Source organism: Trichomycterus rosablanca, chromosome 16, assembly GCF_030014385.1.
Source record: "Trichomycterus rosablanca isolate fTriRos1 chromosome 16, fTriRos1.hap1, whole genome shotgun sequence".
Classification (NCBI taxonomy): Eukaryota; Metazoa; Chordata; class Actinopteri; order Siluriformes; family Trichomycteridae; genus Trichomycterus; species Trichomycterus rosablanca.
In genome coordinates this window covers 24,462,015-24,486,853 of record NC_086003.1, presented here as the reverse complement: position 1 = coordinate 24,486,853, position 24,839 = coordinate 24,462,015, and the positions used below count along the sequence as shown (strand labels likewise).

General features: G+C 36.9%; 1 protein-coding gene across 1 annotated transcript in view; it reads left to right on the top strand.

Annotated features, from left to right (window-relative positions):
- The window catches only part of caln2 (calneuron 2), a 28,721-nt gene extending 10,444 nt beyond the window's left edge, over positions 1-18,277 (top strand). The window contains exons 4-6 of the mRNA XM_063011771.1: positions 724-836; positions 13,695-13,851; positions 18,096-18,277. Of these exons, the coding sequence (XP_062867841.1) occupies positions 724-836; positions 13,695-13,851; positions 18,096-18,223 (398 nt within the window). The 3' untranslated portion in view covers positions 18,224-18,277. The remainder of the gene's footprint in view (positions 1-723; positions 837-13,694; positions 13,852-18,095) is intronic.
- The last annotated feature ends 6,562 nt before the right edge of the window (positions 18,278-24,839 follow it).

Sequence of the window (24,839 nt, the reverse complement as noted above, 5' to 3'; positions counted from 1 at the left end):
TACGCTAAGCTAAGCCGGCTGGATGTTTGTGCTTTTACATTCTAATTATTTGGGAAACCAGTCATTTTTCTGCTCCTAAAGACTTTAATGGGATTAAAAAGGCTTTTCTCAGTGAAAAACTGAAGGATTTGTGATGTTTTGTGTGAGCAATACTGACAGACAGAACTAACTGAACTGAGATGCAGCTATATGACCTGAATGAACCCAAGCAGTTTATTGCTGTGCTTTCAGCACTGGACTCTTATGTCCAGAGGCATCTTTTCTAAATGGATTTTAACTGTAGAAACGTTTAGGGTTGAAATGGTTAGATGATTTCTGTTGGTATACTGCTCACTAATATAAAATCTGCTAAACTGAACCTTGTCCTTTAGTTTTATAGGATTGTTTTGCATGAGACCATTTTAACAGGAAAATAAAAACAGAAGTGCCTTGTCTTTGGCTGATCCATGTTTTACTGCATTGAACAGAAGAAATGTTTTAGTCTGAAACTAGCAGTTTAAACAGGTTCTGGTAAGTATTAAGTATTCAGTAGTATTAAGAAAACGCTTTTTTTGTTTTTTCACAGTATTTTCCTGTAGTTGAACACAGTTTAGCTGGCAACCAAATGTCACACACCTTTTATTATTTGCTATGTTTTTACTCTGTAGCTCTGCAGGCTGTGTATTGATGGGGGATCACTATAATGATTTCCTCCACTGTTGCTAACAACCTTCTGCACTGCAGGTGATGGACAGGTTGACTTTGACGAGTTCATGATGATACTCGGACCTAAAGTCCTCTCATCCGACACCAGAGAAGGCTTCCTGGGCAGCACAATAGACACCATATTCTGGCAGGTATGTTTTGGTTTTCTTTTCTCTCTTTGTGCGCTGCACTATTTTGAATTAGCCTTAATATTTATGAAATAGCTGTAATGATCTAAAACATGCTGTAGGCAAAAGCTTTCTGTCTAAGTCCAATACAAGCATCAGTTACTGGCTAGTTCACTATTTTTCCTCCTTTTCTTTGAATTTTCCCCCAATTTTCTACCCTAATCTAGTCATATCCAATTAACCTGATTGTGTTACGCTTCACCACCATCGATACAACCCTCCACTGCTGACTGAGGAGCTTTGCAACTGACACATGTCCCCTCCGACACATGAGCAGTACCAACTGCCTCTATTCACCTGTATGAGGCGAGTTTATATGCGAATCAGCCTTGTGCATGGAGAGCCACACCCTGAGCCACACCCTGATCAGCATTATTTCCCAACACTGCGCATGCACCGTCAGTCAGCCAGCGGAGGTCGTAATTGCACCAGTTATGAGTCATATTATGGCTTTCAATTGAGAGTGCAATTAGTCCGGCTTTCCCACCCTGTGAACAACAGCCAATCGTTGTTCATGTGGCCGCCCAGCCCAGCTGGATGACAGAGCTGCAATTCGATATTATCGAAAATCCCAGAAATCGAAATCCCAGTGCTAGTGTGTTTTTTTACCGCTGCGCCTAATTCACTATTTTAAAGATATAGTCTAAAAAAAGAGATGAGGTCTATGTGCCTATAAGCTGCAGTAAAGGCAGAATAAGCCTCTGTGCCGTGAGTCCCAGTAACAGCTACAACTACACAATACTGAATTATTTTACATCAGACCATCTTAAAATGTTGCCTTGGTGGTACATTGGTCTATTTCACTTGCTCACCACTGCTGGGATCTCAAGCTCTCAAGTTCAGATCTCAGCTGTGCTATTAACCTGGCTGGGTGTCTAACAGACACAGTTGGATGTTTCCAAAGGAGAGATTTCAACAGAGTTTTATTACTGGTGGACAAATGTTTGAGGTGCTCGGATGAGGCTTGGAAGGTTTTTGGAGAGCTTAGGGTACCTCTTTATGGAGTACGACTCTTTGTGAGACCCCACCACTGGCAGAAAAAGGGAGTGTGTCAGTCTGCATCCCTCTGTTATTCAATAAAACAAAATGTATCCTTCATCCACTGCATTTTTGTCCATATATTAAGATGCACATTTTAACAGTCAGGAGTGCAGATATACCCACATGTTTATTCATAGTATGCTTTGTGTTTTTACTTATTTAAGTAGGTTAATATTCTGGGCACGTTAAAGAGATACCTTCCACCTCAAACACTGTTTTTCTGGGATGACAGTACCCCCACCTCCTCAAACACACACAGACACACAAACACACACACACATTCACACCATAACCACCAGCTCATGCTTTCAGCACCCCGTGACAAGCCCCAAAGAGATTCCTTCGCTTAATCCAACCTTAGGTGGTGAGAAAATGCACTAATGCATAGTTTATATAAACTTGTCTTTGGATTTTTGCAACTGTTCTCTTTTTGTAACTGAATGATTAGAACATATACTTCTTTGTCCAAATAAAATGGTTCACTATAAGGGCACATATACAGCAGCTTAGACAGTTAATTCATTTGGTAGTGTAAACAATTCCATAATGCCATTTAACCTTGTGGCTTGGTCTCTTAATTCCTCATTAATGGTTATGGTTGACTATGACTGGTAACTTTAGTCAGTGATGTAGTGCTATTGCTGTATCCCGCTCTCGATTTTTGCTTAATCAGTATTGGACACATCTTGTTTTAAATGTTGCTACTTTATTGTGATTTGTTCTCTACCATACCAATAGACTTCACAAAGAAAATGACTATTTATACTTGGAGTAACTAAAAACTGACAGGTGAGAGAGCTGGCAAGGTTGATATAATTCACCATGTCTTACTGACCACCTGGATTTTGAATATGTAATCTAGCGCACATAAATATACAAATACTTACCAGGGCTAAATATGCCTCACCGTGCTGTGCTTATTGGTGCATTTTCTCATGCCAGCAGTTGTGTCCGTCATGCAGTTGTGTGTTTCTTACTGCACCCCAAATCAATTTAAGGACTGCTCACTGATCATATATTTACTGGTAAGAAGGGTAAAAATTTAATCAACCACTTTATTCTGGTCAGGTTAGCAGTGAGTCTGCTTCCATCAGAAAGGGCTTGGCACAAAAAGTCCCCCGGACAAGGCGCCAATCTATTGCCGCTCCTCTGCCACTCCTCCTCAGACATAGCAAATCATGTCTGTATAGACGCCTGGCAGGCCTATAGCACAGCTGAGATTTAAAACCGGATGTCAGAGGTGGTGGATTAGCGTAACAGATGGCTGCGCCACTCGAGCGCCTGTTGAAATTTTCATCTGATAAAAACTCGCTTTTATGTTTAATCCAGCTGATTTAATAGAAGCTTCATCCCTGATTTTGTAGGATAATCTGCATAATAATTGATTTATTAAGGAAGTTTAACCTTCTAAGCTCTACATGAATTTTTTTTAAGTAAATGTGTGAACTGGCGGCCTCATGGCTCAGTGGGTAGCACTGTCACCTCACAGCAAGAAGGTCATGGGTTTGATCCCCAGGCGGGGCAGTCCTGTGCAGAGTTTGCATGTTCTCCCCGTGTCTGCGTGGTTTCCTCCGGGAGCTCCGGTTTCCTCCCACAGTCCAAAAACATGCAGTCAGGTTAATTGGAGACACTGAATTGCCCTAAAGGTGAATGGGTGTATGTGTGTCTACCCTGCGTTGGACTGGCGCCCTGTCCAGGGTGTTACTGTGTGCCTTGCGCCCATTGAAAAGCTGGGATAGGCTCCAGCACCCCTCCCCATCCTAATTAGATAAGCAAGTGAGTAAGTGTGAACGGCCACCCTGTCCAAGTATTAGTGCCTTCTTTCCCTAATGTTGTCATCATAGTCTTTAGACCCACTGCAAATCTAAAAATCTCTACCAGCTGCATCACTATGCCACCCAGGTTTAAAATAAAATAAAATATTTACCTTAAAGAGATACAAATGATTAAACTAGAGGCTAAAATATAAATTGGAAGCTTACTTGTGATTGCATAGGGCAGTCAAATCCCAATATTAATGGAAGTAAATGTGATTTTTATGCATAGTGCGAGAAACAACAAATGCCACTTAACATGGCGTTTAACATAATTGTTCACATTAATGTCTTTGTTGATTGTAACAGAGTAAAATTAGTTGTGTCATAATAAATGCACTTGAGTCAGAGTAAGAAGAAAAAGTACCTTAAATTTAAAAGTGCATTTACAGAAGTTTTTTTTTTTTAAGTAACTTAACACAATAAAATTGAATGATCTAAGTGTATTATTACCCACCTCTGGCATTAAATGAATGAACTTTACGCTTCTTGTACCTACCAAAGTTACACGTATGAGCAGCTAAACCGTTACTGTCTCTGTGCATTCATGTGAAAAATAAAGGAAAAAACAGTTGCTAAGCAACATGGAAACCGGAAAATGTTCTAATTGAATTATAAAATGTGCACAAAGCCACAGTGATGGCTAAATACAGCAGCATAATCATGAAAAAGTGAGAAAAAGAATAACAGTCAAGAGAAATGAAAAGAGAAATGAATGTAAAAGATTGTAGAAACGTTATTGTTTCATTGTGAGTCTTTAAGTCTTATTATTACAGTCAGTGCAGAGTTTCCTTCTGTTCCATTCATCTGCCATCTGATACTACAATAGTTACACAGTGACTCGTCTTGAGAGGCTGGCTGTGATCTCAACTGAGATGAAGTCTGGCCAGAGTCTCTGCAAACGTTAGTTTAAAGCAGTGCTGAAAATGAGCACAAATATAACCACAGTGTACAGATCACAGCTGAAGGGATGAGAATCACACACCATATCAATCCCCACTGTTCTAATAAACAATGACACTTTTGGCTTTCCATTGTACAACTTAGGCTTCTTTTATGCATACTTCTATAAAAGCACATTGTGACTTAAAAGGTATTCATAAGTAGTCTGAATGTGGTAAGTGTAATTCTAATTGGAATATTTTACTAAATACACCGACCAGGCATAACATTATGACCGGTGAAGTAAATAACAGTGATTATCTCTTCATCACGGCACCTGTTAGTGGGTGGGATATATTAGGCAGCAAGTGAACATTTTATCCTCAAAGCTGATGTGTTAGAAGCAGGAAAAATGGGCGAGCGTGAGGATCTGAGCGAGTTTGACGAGGGCCAACTTGTGATGGCTGGGTCAGAGCATCTCCAAAACTGCAGCTCTTGTGGCGTGTTCCCGGTCTGCAGTGGTCAGTATCTATCAAAAGTAGTCCAAGGAAGAAACAGTAATAAACCGGCGACAGGGTCATGGGCGGCCAAGGCTCATTAATGCAAGTGGGGAGTGAAGGCTGGCCCATGTGGTCTGATCCAACAGACGAGCTACTGCAGCTCAAACTGCTGAAGAAGTTAATGCTGGTTCTGATAGAAAGGTGTCAGAATACACAGTGCATCACAGATTGTTGCGTATAGGGCTGCATAGCCGCAGACCAGTCAGTTATGAAGGTGGTTATAATGTTATGCCTGATTGGTGTATATTCAAAATAAAGTGTATTTAGTGGCCAACCATTTCAAAGGGTTATGACCATCCCTGGTTCCAACCAACTTGGTTTACAATTAGGCAGAAGTCCAGATGTTGCAGCTAGTTTGTTATTTTTTTAATGAGAGCTGTCCCATAGTCTGCATTGTATTGGTCAATAGACACAATACAATGTTTACATAATGATGTAAATGTACGTTAATGATTGTAACTTTGGTCATTTATTATATTATTAAATGAGCATTAACAATAACAGATGTAGACATTACTGAACAATTCTCATGTGTCTGTATGTGACTGAATTTTGCAGCTCTCACAGTTGCAGCATTCTGACAAAGTCAGACAAGGTCAGACATTTGTTATACCTGATTCACTGCACAGATATGATTACTAAACACTCACGAGGTTTCAGCCAAATAAATTACATTATGAACTGCTCTGAGGATTTGAATTTTTGACATTGGGAGATATTAAACAGCATCCTGAGGTAAACATTTATTTAGAATTATTAGCATTATTTTCCACTGAAGCTGAAGTATTTCAGCCCTACTGATACATGAGTATTTCTACAGTTTAGGGTTTTATATCAGTAAATAAAATGTAACAACCAAAGCAAAAGCACTTTATAGTTGCATCAGCCTTTCACACCAAGTCATGCACGTATTTCTTATCATGAAAGTGTGAAGTATAAAACAGTGTAAAATGTTTGCACAGCAAAATCTCTCTAAACCAAGTTTAAAAAGATAAATAATTCTGAGTTTAGCAATTTATTTTAAAACTGAGCAATATTTCTAGGATTGACTACACATCTCTCCTACACATGCAGCACAATTCATCATTCATTCAATCGTTTTACTTTTTACTAACTGTTTTACTAACTGTCTCCTCACAGGCAGTGACAGGAGGCAATGAATAATCTTTAATCTAATACTGTGAAAAGAACCCTTTAAGTTTTGGTCTTGACTCAGTCTTAACTTTTTCTGGTTTGGACTGGTTTTTAAATTATTTTTCTACACCCACCTGTAACAGATGGTTCTAACACCACCCCACACAACTGGCCCCGCAAACTCATGTGAACCACAGATACACAGATTTATATACGTAAAGAATCTTAACACAACCTGCCTCCTTCTGCTCTGGTTGATGACCTTACAGACCTACAGACTTGGATGAGTGCAAACTTTTTGAGGCTAAACAATAATATAACTGAGGCATTATTGTTTGCATCCCCAGCGACCTTAAAGAAAATAAAACATCAATCCCAATTGACCATCTCAGACTTTATAACAGTCACATCAGCACAGGTGTCACTTTGGACTCTGCACTTACATTTCATTCTCACATTGAAAACATCACAAAGAACATTGCCAGACTTCCCTCCTTATCCCTTGACTATTGCAATGTTCACATCACTGCCACACTCAAACATCTACACAGGTTTAATATAGAATACAATATTTTGTATTCTACTTCTGCTGGTTTTTAAGTCCCTGCACGGTCTGCCCCCCACCTATCTTTCCAATCTCCTGCAAACATATTTACCTGTGCACTCTTTTCAATCCTCTGACACTTATTTGCTAGCTGTTCTTTCTTTTAGACCACACACTTGAAGATAGTGCTTTTAGCATGGCTGCCTCAAAACTATGAAACACACTCTCCACCTTCATGTGTGTATCTTTTTTCCCACCTCAAAACAACTTAAAATACAGCTTTGTCAGCTTGCTTTTTATATCTTTTGATTAATACTGTGCTTGTCTTCCAATAAGTAAATCCTCTAGGCAGCCCGGATCTCAGTGTGCTGTGTGAACAATAACTGTCTGTCATAATCATAAAAGTGCAAATCCCTAAATATCTCTGTTAAGTGTTGCTTAATAAACATATCTCGCTGTTGCAGTGCAGAAAGCACACTACATGCAGTAAAACACTCAGCATTTAAGTGTTTAGTTAAAACAGACTGTCTTTACCCTGGAAATGACTTAGTAACAGTTTCCAGAATTATATATTTTAATAATTGTTAAAAAAAAATGATAAAAATATATTTAATAATTAATAAAAGAAGTGGGCCAAAAATGTATCCATATTGCGCTCATATACTGATCTTTGGTTGTTGCTGCTAAATGTGGCACAAACCAGGTTTAAAGTAAAATGAATTTTTTTACACTGGTTGGTGTAGGATATTTTTTTATGCATTTTCTCCCCTTTTTCTCCCGATTTCGTAGTGGGTCCAATTTTTTACCCAATTGCGTTATGCTTCCTCTCTTCTGATGCTGACCCCCTCCCCAATTAAGGAGAGCAAACTGACACACGCCCCCTTCAACACAAGCGCAGTAGCCGACTGCATCTTTTCACCTGCACGAGGCAAGTTCATATGCGGATCAGCCTTGTGTACGGAGAGCCACACCATGATTGCATTATTCCTCTACTCTGTGCAGACGCCATCAGTGAGCCAACAGAGGTCGTAATTGCATCAGTAATGAGGTCCCTGTCCGGCTTCCTAACCCTGTATGAACAACAGCCATACATTGTTCATGCAGCCGCCCAGCCCAGCCGGATGGCAGAGCTGAGATTCGATAAAATGTATTCGAAATCCCATCTCTGGTGTGCTAGCATATTTTACTGCTGCTTAATTTTTTTTATAAATTATCTTTAACTATGTTTTGTTTTTAGGGCTATTTTTGTATTATAAAATGTCTGAATATCTGAAATAAAATATGACTACAGTTGACTATTTTCATGGCACTGTAGTAACCAGCCCATTACTAGTTTTGGGGGCTTTAATGCTATTAAGTGTTCATTCAATCAGTAGCATTAATTTTTTGATATTTATAATAATTTAGAATTTAATAGAGCTTCTTTAATTATGGTGCTTTCTTATTTATAAACATTATTATTATTATTATTATTATTATTAATAATAATAATAATAATAACAATAATAATAATAATAATAATAATAATATATTTTAATGAATATTTTATTCTAATTTCCTGTTACTTGTATCCCATAACTGCTGACTCTGACGTGAGTGAAGTTTTATTTGCAATACTTTAATCTGTATGCAGTGTTTGTTCCTCTCAGTCCTGCCCACCACTCCATGGGTACTTTGCTAATTGAAGTCCTCTCATATATCTTGCAAGACAAAAAAGAAAATTTGGTTAGAGTGAGTCTGGCTGAATGCGCCTTTCAGTCCGACCATTAACATAACACACTAGAGTAGAGATGTGATGACTCACTGTGACGCAGGTTATGTTTTCAAGCGTTTATATTTATAGCTGACATTTGTATACTGAGTGATGGAGTTCAGTCTCAATAAATTAACTGTTGAAGGCATTACATATTGTTTTGTTGCTCAGGCTTTTATGCTAAGTTGCAAGTCCAATTAATATTGATATACATCATCAAGCTTCTGACACAAGTGCTATTAGAAATATTTAACAACTCCCGCCTAAGAGGTATTATGGTGAAGTGTATAGATTAATTGTTTGTATTAATTTGTTTATATAAGTTACAATTACAATTGTTGGTCAGTAAAACACTGGAAATATTTTCTTTGTACTTTTGTTGGTGTAATAAATGTTCATGAGTATTAACAATCATATTCTTTTCTTTACTGCATTTTACATGTTCTAAGCTTACTAGAAATGTGCTTTGTGGAATCCAAACATAAACTATTATCACCAAAACAGCCAGAATTTTAGCTGTATTCTAACTCAAATGCATCTGTGTTGGATAGTATGTGAAATTGGTGAACTATTACATAATCCTTTGATTTGAGTTGGTTTGAATTTAAGCAGCATTGTAGTAGATAAATCCTAATCACCTCAAATCTCAGTCTTGCAGTCAAGCAATTATGTGCAATAATTATATTAGCATCTCTAGTTGAGCATGTCAGATTTTGGGTTGTTTGCAGGTAGCTGAAACCAGGAGTCCATGGTGAATGAGAAAAGGTGGTGGTAATAAAAAAATTAGAACAAAAAAATGAAAATCAGAATATGCATTGTTATTTTGGGCTGATAAACGGCACACTTCGTGCTAGAAATGCCTGCTTTCTGACACACCGTGCACTACAAAATGCCATCTGTCTAATTCACACCTCTCCAAACCACACGAGAAGCTCTGGGGAATGAATTTCAGCCTGCCATAGCATCGGGAAGAAAATCCAGAGAATATGTGTGTGTGTGTGTGTGTATGTGTGTGTGTGTGTGTGTGTGTTTATTTCAAGGTCAACAGTTAAGTGATTGAATACATGAGTGCGACACAACAAAATGGAAATGATAAGGACTTTAAGACGGTGCCTTGTGATGTCTACATGTGATAATACAGTATTGATTGGCTGATGGGATTAGGGGGAGTCATACCTGTGTGAGTGGTGTGAATCATCTCCAAATGGGATCTCTGATGAGATCAATATCTAAACTGCATCTACTGAAGGAGGCTTAATAAAAAATATCCTGGTCTTATCTCATAATTGGCATTACTGCATTATACGTACATCGCTAATTAATAAACTGATTCTAGCAGAGCAGAGATGGGGAGGGTAGCCAAAAATCTCCCGTAATTAAATTTTATGTTACTTTAAAATGTAATGAGCCGAGCAGTTGCTCAAATACTGACTTTTGTAGGAGTAAGAAAGGATGGAAAGGAAAAAATACACATTATTTGTTACAATATTTGTTAAGATTTACAGTTCGAGTAAAAGTATTGGGACACCTGCACATTACACCTACAGTGACTTTTATGACAGCCCATCCTAAATGTCATTAATACATTAAGTATTAAGTACATTAACAATAAGTTGATAGCCTTTTTGCAGCTATAACAGCTTCTACTTCTCTGGTAAGGCGTTTTACAAGATTTTGGAGAGTATCTGTGGAAAATTTTGCCCATTCATCCAGAGGAGCATTTATGAGGTCAGACACTGATGCTGCTCACAATCTCCATTCTAGTTCATTCCAAAGGTGTATGATGGAATTGAGGTCAAGGATCTGCATGGGCCAGCCAAGTTCTTCCATACCAGACTTCAAACCTTCCAAACCTTGAATAGTAAATTAAGCCTAATTATGCAATTGCCAAATTTAAACTGCTTTATCCATCCTGTTCTCCAGATATTTCCACATTTCTTGTAATAGGAAGAGCACTTAAATATTGTGCACATTTACAAACATAATTTTTGCTTTATGTTCCATTTGTCTGGATTTATGTTCTTGTAACTTTTAGTTTAGTTATGTTAGTTTGTGTACAGCCAAGGAATGGCTGTAATTTGCTATGCATACCGTTAGTGGTGCAGAAGTGCACCCTTCCTCCGCACAGGATTCCTGTGAAAATGTAGGTTACATTTCATGCAAGTTGCAGATCACACTGACAGTGTTTATTTCCCTTTAATTTCTCCCACCACACATCTCATCTGTCTTTTTTTTTTTGCTGACTTTCTCTCTCGAAGCTATGCAAATTTTAACAGAACTATCACCACGTTATCTTCTGCTGTGCAAAGTATCCCATAAGAAAATTAAACAAAAAACACAATATGATTCAGCTTCTTCTAATGAATTCCCTCCGAATCTAAAAAGGTCAGACCTACACCAGAATATTGTACCTGTCAATCAGCGAGACAACGGTGTTATCGAGCTAATCCCTCAGCTCGCTGTTCTTTTATTCACTTCTCATTTAGTCTGCCATTCAGATAGGATGTCAGGCAAACGTGAATTATCTTTGCTTTCACTCTGAATGCTTTAGTAAATGAACAAAAAGCAAACTAGGTCAAGACAAGTAGGAGGCATGAAGACATAGAGAGAGGACGGAAACGAAGGAGAGAGGTATGATATAATCTCACAGTGAACACAGAAGTATTTTTGGCCACTTTACCAAATGATAGTTAGTGAGTACTAGACCACAAAAATGGTATAGACAAAAGTGTTGTGTGGCAAATATAGAATACACGCTATATGGCCAAAATTATGTGGACGCCCATTTTACTTAATGAGTTTCAGCCACACTCATTGCTTGAAACGTGTTTAAAATCACTTATTTAAAATTCATGCTTCACACTTTGTGGCAACAGTTGGCTGTGCTCCTGTGCAACGCTACACTCTACCCATGAAGCGATATGATTTACGATACTGGGTTCATTTTGCGATTTTTTTCCAGATTTTTTAAACAAAATGAAATTGAAGACAAATTATGACAAAGTTTCCTTTTATTATTTCTCTTGAAAAAAATAAATAAAATCTTTAATTTATCTAAATAATGAATGCCCTTTATTTTTGAGGTAGGTAAAAACTATGCAAAACAATGCTGCACATTTCCCTTTTTGTGTAAAAAAAACTTAAATAAATTTAAAAACAAATCCAACATTAATTACCAATTCGTGGCACATGTGCACCGGTCTTGTGGTGCATCGTTACATCCCTAACAGACACACTCCAAAATCTTGAGGAAAGCCATAGCAAATGATTGCAGATAAGGGAGAGGGGGGTACTAACTCATTAGTAATTCTCATGGCTTTTGAAGGAAATGTATTTATATTTTGTTTGAAATAGTGGAAGTGCTACATGTTTCTTATCTGCAGATGAAATAAATTGTAACATATCAGGATGGTTCATCAACTTTTTTGTTTATTTCAGCAACATACTGTTTGGGCTGATAAGTTCATTGTAATAAGTTCCTGCTGCCAAAACTAAATAAAACATGAATGAAAGATGAATGAAAATCTAAATTATAACGATTTCTGAAAACATACGCTAACAGGTCTTGCTCTACTTTGCTGGCCTCCCTGTATTTTTAATTACTACACTTATTAGCTGCTCTGAGAATGTTGGTCTCTCTGCAAATTACGTCATAGTCCATCAGTCTGTGGCATATCTGATGTGTGTCAGTAATACCCGGCTGTTCTGTAGGTGTGGTTTTGCTAGACTAGTGAGTACTGATGACAGAAGAACATATCCCGATCATTTCAACAGTATCCACTCTTATTTTATGCAGTTAAATAATTCATTGAGTCTGGACGAGTTTCACCATCCAGAAATCAGTGCAGAGGTAGCTCAAGGATTTTATAGGTGCTCTTGTTAAAAATACATGCTTAAGAAAATGTTTCTAAAGGTGTTTTGTGATTAAACAAGTGGACAAGTACACTTCTCTGGCCAGCAGGTTAAATCAGCTGAAGAGAATTTGTTTCTCTAGGATTCCTCATTAATAAAGAAGAACCTAAACTCTGTTTAAGGGCATTAAGAGAGTTAGAATAGAATAGAATACAATACAATACAATAGAACAGAATGCCTTTATTTATCATAAATACATATACAGTACAGTGCAATGATACGTGTACAGTACAATAAAATTATTTTTTTACGTATCCCACCTTGTTTTGGAAGCTGAGGTTGGAGCACAGATATGATTGCCTATGTCTGAGTGGAGATAGCCAAAGCCCTGCAATAGACTGGTGCCCTGTCCATCCTAGTGTTTCATGGTGAAACTGGACCCACTGTGACCCTGATCTAAATGTTGTTGATGAAAATAAAATATTAGTTTAAATAATTATTTAATCAAATGTATAATAGCCGCTCAGGTGGCGCAGCGGTAAAAACACATGCTAGCACACCAGAGCTGGATTTTCGAATACATTGTATTGAATCTCAGCTCTGCCATCTGGCTGGGCTGAGCAGCCACATGAACAATGATTGGCTGTTGTTCATATAGGGGTGGGGTATTAAGTCTGATAGGGACTCCTCGTGACTGATGCACTATGACCTCTGCTGGCTGATTGATGGCGCCTGCACAGAGGTGGGGAAAGAGTGCGGATCAGGGTGTGTCTCTCCGTACGCATATATGCTCTCGCCTGGTGTGGGTGACAAGATGCATACGGCTGCTGCCCATGTGTCAGAGGGGGCGTGGGTTAGCTTCGTTCTCCTCAAATCAGAGCTGGGGTCAGCATTAGTGGAGAGGAAGCATGATATAATCAGGTAATTGGACACGCTAAAAACTTGGGATAAAAATGCATAAACAAAATATTTAAAAAAGTATAATCAACTTGCAAATTAACATATATTTTTATATACTTTTATTTTTATGTACTTATAAGTTTTTTGTTTGTTTTTAGTACTAGTGTTTTTAAACCCTTTATCTGTAAGTGTGGATGGTTAATGAGGATAAAAGTCATGTGTTCTGTAAAAAGCATATTGACCTTATGGTTTTTTTTGTTTAGTTTTCATGCTTCTTTATCTTGTTGATTTCTCCTATAAATAGATGTTGTCATGTTGTCCACCTCTCTTGCTCCCCACAGTTTGACATGCAGCAGATGTCTCTAGAGGAGCTAAAACAAGTCCTGTTTGATGCCTTTCGGGACCATCTGACCATGAAGGACATCGAAAACATCATCGTAAATGAGGAAGAAAGCCTCAAGGAGAACTCAGGAAACTGCCACACTGAGTTTGAAGAAGGTAGGTTGTGGTGATAAATGATGCGATGTTGTCCTGTCTCATTTCCTAAAAGTGGAAATGTGTTACTGATTGTGTAATGAATGTTTAATGCTGCATATGACCGGTAATATATAAGAGAACATGCTATGGTCAAAAGTATGTGGACACCTGACCTTGAACATGTCAAACTTTTGGCATGAATAGGGCAATGCTCAGATCACTTTATGCACAAGGACACAGCCATGCTGGAACAAGAAAGAGTCTTTCTTAAACTGCTGCCACACTGTGGGAAGCAAACTATTTATATAATTGATTTAGGATGGTTGGGTGGCGCAGCGGTGAAATTCACTAGCCTCTAATACTGGGGATCCAGTTTTCGAGTCTCCAGTGATGCTGTCAGCCAGTCAGGTGGCTACATACAAGCATGGTTGGCTGTAACTATGAGGGGGGTGTCCGAGGCCTTGCGATGTATTGTCATCCTAATCAGTTTGTGTTAATGCATTACAACCTGGTGATTCTGTGGAGACCTGCTGCAACCCTAAAAAAAAGGAAAATTATTTAATCATTGCACCTGTTAGCAATAGTCAGTAGGAAGGAAGTTTAGATATGTTTGGCCATATAGTGTTATGTGCCATTAAGAAGCTCCTAAAACGATCGACTGCATCAATGTATAATTCCACCTCTTTTGTATTTGAATCATTGTGTTAAATTAATTAATTCGATTAATTGTGTGTTCGTGTTTCAGTAGTAGATTAAATGACCAAAGCCAAAGTATTGCTTCGCTTTGGCAAATACTTTTACCAGTGTAGTTTAATGTAACTTGTTTTAGGTTAGAAAGCAGCTCTTGATATGTAGTTGCTTGGTCACTGCTGTATTTGATTGTTCTTTCTACCATTTGGTTGTGTAATTTTTTCTGTAGTTTTAAAAGAATGGCATAAATATAGTATGCTTTGCTAACTAAAGAAAACAAGCCCTTATAAACCGTTTATTGGTAAAAAATGAAATTATTTTTGTTCTGTGTGGAAAAAATATAAGACTGACACATCTAGACACCCTGAACAACACGATCAATGATGAAGAGAATGATTCAAGACAATAGTACTTTATCAAACAACAGATATACAAGGACTATCTATACAAAGCACTCAAAACATACAGGTTCACTGTAGCCTTTATTATTTACAGTTAAAGTCATAGGTTTACCAAACCTTAGCCACTTTCAACTCAGTTTTTAAACTCAGTTTTTTACAATTCCTGACATTTAATTATACTACACATGCCCTCTCTTAGGTCATTTAGAACAACTATATTTTTAAAATATGAAATGTCAGAATAAAACTAGAGGCAATGATTTATATCAGCTTTTATTTATTTCATTATATTGAATGAATACAGATCAATCATGTACAGGGTAGAAGTTCCAGACAACTTGTTAGAACTCTAGTCTGTTGACATGAATTCTGTGGAGGTGATAAAAATGACTTCAACCTTAGTGTATGTAAACTTATGACTTCAGCTCTGTGTGATATATCTTTAAACCTGTTAAAACGTAATCATTTTGCTTGTAATCACATGCTTTTAGTGAACATACTCAGTGATAAAATTCCGCTGCTATGCACAATAATAAAAAAGTAGGTCAGGCTATACAATGCAACTATTATCTGATTGATTTCAGGAGAAAACTGATTATTGAAGATGTACTCTGATACCTGGAACTATGACATCTTAGCTCAGTAATGACATTAAGTAGTGCATATATGCTTTTAATGATATTTCAGCTGTGCATGTGTGGAAACTGCTATGTTTGGGTACCTTTAAAGCACACACCAGATTCTAAACAATAGCTCAAATTAGAAACGCCCCCCAGTGTGTAGTTATTGTTTTGTGTTTTGTTTTTGACTCGCTGGATGAGTCTCTAAGCTCCTGAATAAACCAGCCAACTACTCCTGAATAGATTCAGCACTGATCCAAGGTCATTTCATTTGGAGCTGATAATAATCTTTGTCATATATTTGTAATATTTTTTTCCACTTTTTCCAAGTTATTTCTACAATTTTTGTAAAAAAAAAAAAAATAATAAAAAAAAAAATATATATATACAGTGTATCACAAAAGTGAGTACACCCCTCACATTTCTGCAAATATTTCATTATATCTTTTCATGGGTCAACACTATAGACATGAAACTTGGATATAACTTAGAGTAGTCAGTGTACAGCTTGTATAGCAGTGTAGATTTACTGTCTTCTGAAAATAACTCAACACACAGCCATTAATGTCTAAATAGAACTCCTCCACCTTCCACTTGAGGATGCGCCACAGGTGCTCAATTGGGTTTAGTCCATCACCTTTACCTTCAGCTTCCTCAGCAAGGCAGTTGTCATCTTGGAGGTTGTGTTTGGGGTCGTTATCCTGTTGGAAAACTGCCATGAGGCCCAGTTTTCGAAGGGAGGGGATCATGCTCTGTTTCAGAATGTCACAGTACATGTTGGAATTCATGTTTCCCTCAATGAACTGCAGCTCCCCAGTGCCAGCAACACTCATGCAGCCCAAGACCATGATGCTACCATCACCATGCTTGACTGTAGGCAAGATTCAGTTGTCTTGGTACTTCTCACCAGGGCGCCGCCACACATGCTGGACACCATCTGAGCCAAACAAGTTTATCTTGGTCTCGTCAGACCACAGGGCATTCCAGTAATCCATGTTCTTGGACTGCTTGTCTTCAGCAAACTGTTTGCTGGCTTTCTTGTGCGTCAGCTTCCTTCTGGGATGACGACCATGCAGACCGAGTTGATGCAGTGTGCGGCGTATGGTCTGAGCACTGACAGGCTGACCTCCCACGTGTTCAACCTCTGCAGCAATGCTGGCAGCACTCATGTGTCTATTTTTTAAAGCCAACCTCTGACTATGACGCCGAACACGTGGACTCAACTTCTTTGGTCGACCCTGGCGAAGCCTGTTCCGAGTGGAACCTGTCCTGGAAAACCGCTGTATAACCTTGGCCACCATGCTGTAGCTCAGTTTCAGGGTGTTAGCAATCTTCTTATAGCCCAGGCCATCTTTGTGGAGAGCAACAATTCTATTTCTCACATCCTCAGAGAGTTCTTTGCCATGAGGTGCCATGTTGAATATCCAGTGGCCAGTATTAGAGAATTGTACCCAAAACACCAAATTTAACAGCCCTGCTCCCCATTTACACCTGGGACCTTGACACATGACACCAGGGAGGGACAACGACACATTTGGGCACAATTTGGACATGTTCACTGTGGGGTGTACTCACTTATGTTGCCAGCTATTTAGACATTAATGGCTGTGTGTTGAGTTATTTTCAGAAGAAATCTACACTGCTATACAAGCTGTACACTGACTACTCTAAGTTATATCCAAGTTTCATGTCTATAGTGTTGTCCCATGAAAAGATATAATGAAATATTTGCAGAAATGTGAGGGGTGTACTCACTTTTGTGATACACTGTATATATATATATATATGTGTGTGTGTGGGTGTGTGTGTGTGTGTGTGTGTGTGTGTGTGTGTGTGTGTTAAATCTACACATTAAAGCATTGAGAGGTTAATTTTAAATCTACAAGGAATTACAGCAATGAATTGTCTTTTTCAACCATAACTATGGCATGATAAGATTCTACTCATTGTGCAAGGGAATGTAAACAGTGTAAACAAGGCAGCCAGGCTAGTCATCATATGCTGTTTGTCTCTTATGTTTCTTTGCTTTAATAATTTCTGGTTTATTAAATAAAAAAAAAGCTGGATCTGGTCCACAAACCAGACTTGGCACAGTTTTAACACCAGATGCCCTTCCTGACATAATACTCCTATTTATATCCAGGCTTGGGACCAGCACTGAGAGCACACTGATAAATACACCTGCCACTGGTTAGGCCCAACCTGTTGATAGCACATCTGAGATTCGAACCCTGGACCCCTGGATCTCAGCAGTAGGCGAGGGTACTTTACCACTGCACCACCTGTGAAGTTTTTCAAAGATATCCACCCTATTTTAAATACTGTAAACAAATAAATGCAAATAAAATTTAAGCAAAACTGATGCAATCTTTTCTAAGAGACCTTACCTCTCTAATGAATCTACAGTATTATTGACTGACTCATCTAAATCTCTTACCAGATTTTGTAAATTTTGCAATTTATTGCAAAAATCTGATATATTGCAGTTATCTATGAAACACTCTTTGCCTGTTTTATATGTTTTAATATCAATATGTATTCTTTACTTTATCAGTGCATGCGATAAAGAAGAATCGACAGACGTGCGTCCGAAAGAGCCTCATCTGTGCGTTTGCAATGGCCTTCATCATCAGCGTCATGCTCATTGCAGCCAATCAGATGTTACGGAATGGCATGGAGTAACCCCACTCACTGTGACTTTTGGGAGATATAACTTGTGCTCCATTTAACTTCCAAATAACACCACAGGACATCTAAAAACAACACCATCTGTAAATGATATATATGCCGTTGTGCAGGATTCACACTGTGCAGAAGACACCAGCCTGCAAACTCTGGATGTGATGCACTAAGACTCCAATATGCATCCAGGTTTCAACATAATAATCAAGGACTCCTGTTTCAGCTCTGGAATTAACACATGGATGTAACATGACACTGATGAACTGATACGAGTCCACCTATGTTTTTTTTTTCTGACAGGGAGACAAGGGCTCCTGACTGGTGTCCTTTTAATGCAATAAGATCCAGGATTCCTTGGGCCTTGTTAATATGCATTTGTGTCTCTTATAGTTTCTCTCCAGCTGTCAGTGTTTAACCTTTCTACTACAAACCAACTTAGACATGGTCATGCTGATTAGCAATGGTCGTTCACTAATATCACAAATCAAGTTCACTTTGTCTGTATGTGTGCATGTGCATGTCTTTAAATAATAATGATCATTTTTCACAAATGTTTTTATTAGATTAAAGTCACACAACCTACAACAAAGCACAGTGAATGAAGTATGCTGTTGTGACAGTACAGTACAACTTTCTTAAACTAACTATACACCTTATTCTCTGGACAGGAAGGCACATTAGATTTTTTTTACCAATAACCAAGCATCCTTATCCTTACATGTATTGTGTCTCATGAAAGTATCAGACGAGTTAATGGGTTTTATGTCAGCACGTATCTTTCAGTTTATTCATTTTAGCAATTGCCTAATGCAACAAACAAAGTGGTAACCATTTTTAACGTGAGTTACATCAGGCATAAAGGTCAAGATCTGAGCTGGTTTGGCATTCAGAACAACATTGAAAGGTCAGTAGTTATCTGTTGTAATTATTAAGAGTTTTGGAGTGGGATAAGCAAGTAAATCAGACGTCGTATGTATCTCAAAGCAATCTCCTACACATAATCTGGTAAAACTGTGGGACAATGGTTGACATTGTCCTATCCTAACATGATGGCAAATACTGTAGACATTTTTCTTGAGCAATACCAACACATCCACATGCACAGGGCTTAATTTTTTATAACGTCTATTGACCACCAGACTAATGTCTGGTTAGTACCAAATACACTGGTTTTGACTTCATGGTGCTTATGTGTGATATCTACACTAGCAGTCTCAGCTCCGCTCTCAATTGAAATATCATTTGTCTGTAGTTGGAAATTAAAATACAACACTAAACACTATTTCTTTTTAAGACAAATTTATATTGTGCACAGTGGTAGCTCATTGGTTAAGGTACTGAACCATTGCTTGAAAGGTTGAAGCCCAACCACCACCAGAATGAAAGGTTTTTAATCAAGTCTGGATCATAACTTGCTTTGGATTAAAATATCTGTTCCTTTGTTGTATGTTGTATTAATCAACCAGGCATTTTTGTTTTACCTATTTAATTTTAATGCTATTTCAGCATTAGTCTAAGTAGATGGAGTAGTTTATTACCTGTTAAAATTTGTGCAGAAATGATATACTTGTCCAAGTTTCAATACTAGTTTAATAGTTTGTGAATTCAGTTAAATAATGGAACTGGAACATCCAACCAAATGCCCATTTTGTAAAATGTAATAAAAAAGAATTTGTGATTTGTTAAGCTCTTGAACCTGTTTTAAGTGTGTTGAGTGACAACGGTTTTCCGAAGTACTCCTGAGCCAATGTGGCTATGTTTATCACAGTAGCATGACAGTTTAGCATACAATGCAGTCAGAGTGCTTAAAGGTTATGCACAATAAATAATGGTTTCTGGTCTTCCTTTACACACACTGAAATTTCTTCTGATTCTTTGAATACATAATAATATTATCAATATTATAATAAATAATAGTATCATAATATTATATACAGTAAATAATGACAGAACTCATTTATCTTGTGTTGAGAAATGTTCTTTTTGGACTAAATGACAGTTCTCGCTTAGAGCAAAGTGGTGAGCCAGACCCCATTTTTGCTTTTGTACCCAATGATGAAAACCTGTTACTAATGCGCTTGTGTATTGCGAAATGTCAGAAGGGTGTAACTTAAATATTCTACAAACATGTCACTCTTATTTTGCCTCTGTCCCAACTTTTTTGTGTGTGTTACAGACATCAAATTCAATTATTAATTACATTTACAAAATACACCTAAGTTGGTCAGTAAAAATATAAAAAGTCATTTCTTCGTACTTTTGTCAGTTAAATAAAGGTTCAAGAAAATTAACAAATCTCACATTCTCATTTTTTTATTATTTTGCATTTTAAAAAATGTCCGAACTTTTCTGGAACTGTTTTTATCACAAAATGTTTGCTTACAGAGTAGATACTAACACTGCCTCATTGAAAACTATGTCCCACCACAACAACAATAATGGGTAATTTCACGCTTGAAAGATCTGAATGACCCCCCCAGACAAACAGCGGGTGGAGTAAACAGTTTTGTTAATCAAAAGTCAGTATGAGGTCTCCTTAAAGTCTAAAAATATTGTCTCATCAACAGTATGATGACTTCTGCAGACTCTGATGAGCTCTTGGACTTTTTGTCTTTTATGGTCACTGTAATAACTGGTGTAATTCAGTCTTAACTATAGCAGCTACACTGTGCCAAGTGTCCTTGAACATTGGGGGAACAAATGTATCCGGTTGCCATATGAACAACGCTGACAGATTCTTACGCAAAGCTAATTTGGGTGGGGTGTTGGGGTGGCGTATATATTGTGACTATGATCTTGGTGTCCCCTATCCCAGATTCTTTAAAGGTACAAGTATCTCATTTTAATTTAGAACAATTTGTAATGTTTTGTAATGTTTTGGCGACTGTCACTGAATATACTGTATATCTTTTGGCACACCTTGGTATAATGGTATAAAACACAATTGTAATCAATCATCATCATCCAACCAAAGGTTCAAGAGAAACCTCAACTTATTTAAGGTGTTGTGTTTTAAAACACCATTAACTGTTCAATCACTTGTCTTTTAATATAGCTAATGTAAGGTTAGAGAACATTACAATACTAATGTTCATTCTAACATATTAGTGTGTTTATGTGTGGTACTGTAATAATGTAAATGAAATGAATTAAAATAGTTACTAGTCACAGTTGCTTGCTAGTAGAAATAGCATTTTAATTTGTCTAATGTTTCAACATTCACAAGAGACTTCTGTCAGATTTCATTTACATTTACATCAAAAAGAAAATATTCATTTTAATATTCAGTGTTTGCAAAACAGTAAAATAAACTGTTGCTGTGATGGTAGATTTAATCAAAACGCCTCAGGTGGGAATTAACACGCTGCATTTAATTTACATTTATTTATTTATTTATTTACTATTTCCCAAATACTTTATTGTAATTATTGTAGTTATTATTGTAGTTGTTTGAGTAGAGTACAGTAGTTTCAATTTACTCACAAGTAATTTTGAAAATAAATTTGTAATAACCAATATTTAACATTTTTTGTGGCTAAATTTTATCGGATAATAATTAGGGTTTTTTTTAATACTTAAAAGGGTTTTTTTATCGCTCCTCCCTCCTCCCAGCATAAAAACTAAAACTGTTTTCCATGTCTTACATAACATTAATTCGATGGTTGGTTTATAAAATGGAGCATGAGGGGAATCTGTAATTATGTTTAGCAGTTTACATACATTAGTGAGGTACATGTATGTCATAGTCACAGGATTTTAATAATTTAGTGACTAAAAGATTGGAACACATTCTTCAAACTTTTATGAATTTTGTTTAGATTTAAAATATGACATATATTGTCTCAAAAATAAATCCACACAGCAACTTAGATTAATTATTTGGTGGTGTAAACGTTGCATGATGTTATTTAAATGTGTGTCATGGCCTCATAATGCCCTGTTTGTTATTGTGACTTCAGATAATAGCTTCTTTGTTGCCAAATAAAAAGGGCTAGTTTTACTGCACCCAATACACTGAGTCATAGGTGTTACAATAGAAAAGTCTAAGAAGCTTTGTACAGATGACAGCAAACAGATTATAAATTTGTGCTAATCAACAATATTGTCTAAGGGCATTTCTAAGCAGCTTCAGTGTCCGAGATACAAACAACTCCTGATTAGATTAAAGTACAAGAAATTGTGTTATTTTTGCCAAGGTCAGGAAAACAAATGCTGAAATGTAATTCAAGAAACACCAAAATGCTATAAATAAGAAAATGCTGGAAAACAAACTATTCACAATGAAGAAAGGTCTACATCACCATGGGCTTAAAATCTTGCTCTCTTTTTATATTTATATTTTATATTTATATTTTCGACATTTAGCAGATGCTTTTATCCAAACACAAAGGCCAAACCAACACATTTGCTTTGACTTTACCAATCCCAGTCAATACCAGTCAAAGTGGTCAAAGATCCTACCAATGGCTTGTTGATTAGTAGTAGTAAGGTAACACACTAAGTAACATCATTAATTTACCAAAAATAACCCAGCAGATTCGTGATATTGAAGAAAATCCACAATAAACTTATACAAGAACTCATATTCACAGAAGTTTTAGATGAAGATACATGCATTTTATTAATTCAGTGACATCAAATAAAACAGTTGCAAAAATCATTGAAATCCCAGAACTGCCATGACAAGCTCTCAGTGTAAACTCATTGTTGCCCAGTATATGTGACTAGACTTAGTAACAACAGGGACTTTAACACTGTATGTGTTTGTAATGTCTGTAATGTAAAAAATGTAACACTGTCCCATTTGTTAATGTGTAGCAGTGTGAAGTGTAAGTCATGTTTACTTACGTGATTATTGCATGATTGTTTATGTATGTAATGTTTAATGAAGGCGTAGTGGAATGTACTTGCATGTAATTTCATGTAAAGCACCGGGTTTGTTGGATTTTGGGGAGGCAGTTGGGACTAAACTGGTAAAGGCATCTTGGTATCAGTAAAGTTTGATACAACCTACACATCTGTTATATAATTAGTGAGATATTATTAAGAAACAACAGTGAAATTAATATCTGTTGGCACTTGTGCTTTTCTCTTCTACTCCTGTCCATTTCTGTCCTGTTTTAAGATGAGACTGTATTAATGAATCACATTGTACTGATTCAAATGCACACGCTACATGGCCAGAATTGTGTAGAGACCCCTTCTAATTATAATTTATAATGCTATTAATGTATTATTAGTTTTATTTACTATTTAATTTTAAATACATACAATGCATAAAACATGCAAAAAAATAAATTTAAGGCAAATCTCCGTAGACAAACATGGCAGTAAAATGGGTTCTATAGTACAGTGGGCAAAAATGTCACTGATTCAACATGGCTCTCATATGGTCATAGGATGCCACCTTTCCAGCAAGTTTATTAATTTGCCATGTATAGCTGCCCTGCCCTGGTCAAGGCCCAGGCATACAGATCCTCACATTGTAAGGATTTGTGATTTAAAATACCTTGTTTAAGTCATTTGAGTGCTCCCAGCTATGTGGCAGCAGTTTGGCTTTCCTAAAGTAAGCTCAATAAATAAATGGTTTGGAGTTACATGTGGAGGAACTTGACTTGAATCGTCGCTGCTCGGCCTTATTTATGGTAACTAGTGTTAGAGGAACAAAAGGGAAACTAACCTTAAAACAATGCCCATAGTTTTAAAAGCACCCATCAATGTGTTGTCTTAATGTCCACATACTAATGGCCATGTTTGGTGTGATTTACTATCATCCTGGAAGAAACTAGAAACACTCTATTCTAGGTTCCAAATGAATGGAACAGTGTTGTGGCTCCATCTTGTGAGACTTTTTGCAATTGCAATTTGCAATGCAACCTCCACAATCACTAAAACAGTAAATATTACAAATAATTATGTGCCGATGTGATTTTAATGACATAAATATAAACTATTTTATTCTAACACATTACATTTTGTTAAATGTTTTAAATTATTCACATAATGGTATATATAATGCTATTGTTTTAGTTTTTCCCCTTAATCTGAATCTGCAAGTGCCAAAGGTTGTTTTTGCCAAATGATTTACTTTCTGCAGCATTGAATTGTATGTTTTTTATGGATTTTGTTCACAATTGTTTGTACTTTGTTTAGGAGTTTTTTAATCTGGAAAAGGGGCAAACTGGAGTGTTTATGGGATATTTATTAAAATTATGTAATTATTTTCTGAAAATGAGAAAGCTTGTTGATATGCACAGCGTGTAAACTCTGCATACAGGTTATGGATTGACAGCAGGATTAAAGCAATATAAGTTTTAAACAGGGAAAATAATTGTATGTATTCACAACTTGTGAATTTGTATTTAAAGCAAATAACAAATTAAGTGAAATTGAAAATAAACAGCCACCTTGCAGACAACATTAGTCTTGTTTTTAATCTCACATTAAACAACATACTTTTACATGTTCCAGAATTCAAACTGTATAAATTGGCATCATGCCATTCAAACAGGGTGTCATGGAGGGAATCTACAATGTACTCATTTAACTGGTATCCCACAAGGCTCTGTACTTGGTCCTCTTCTGTTCTCTACATACAACCCGCTCTCTTAAGGTC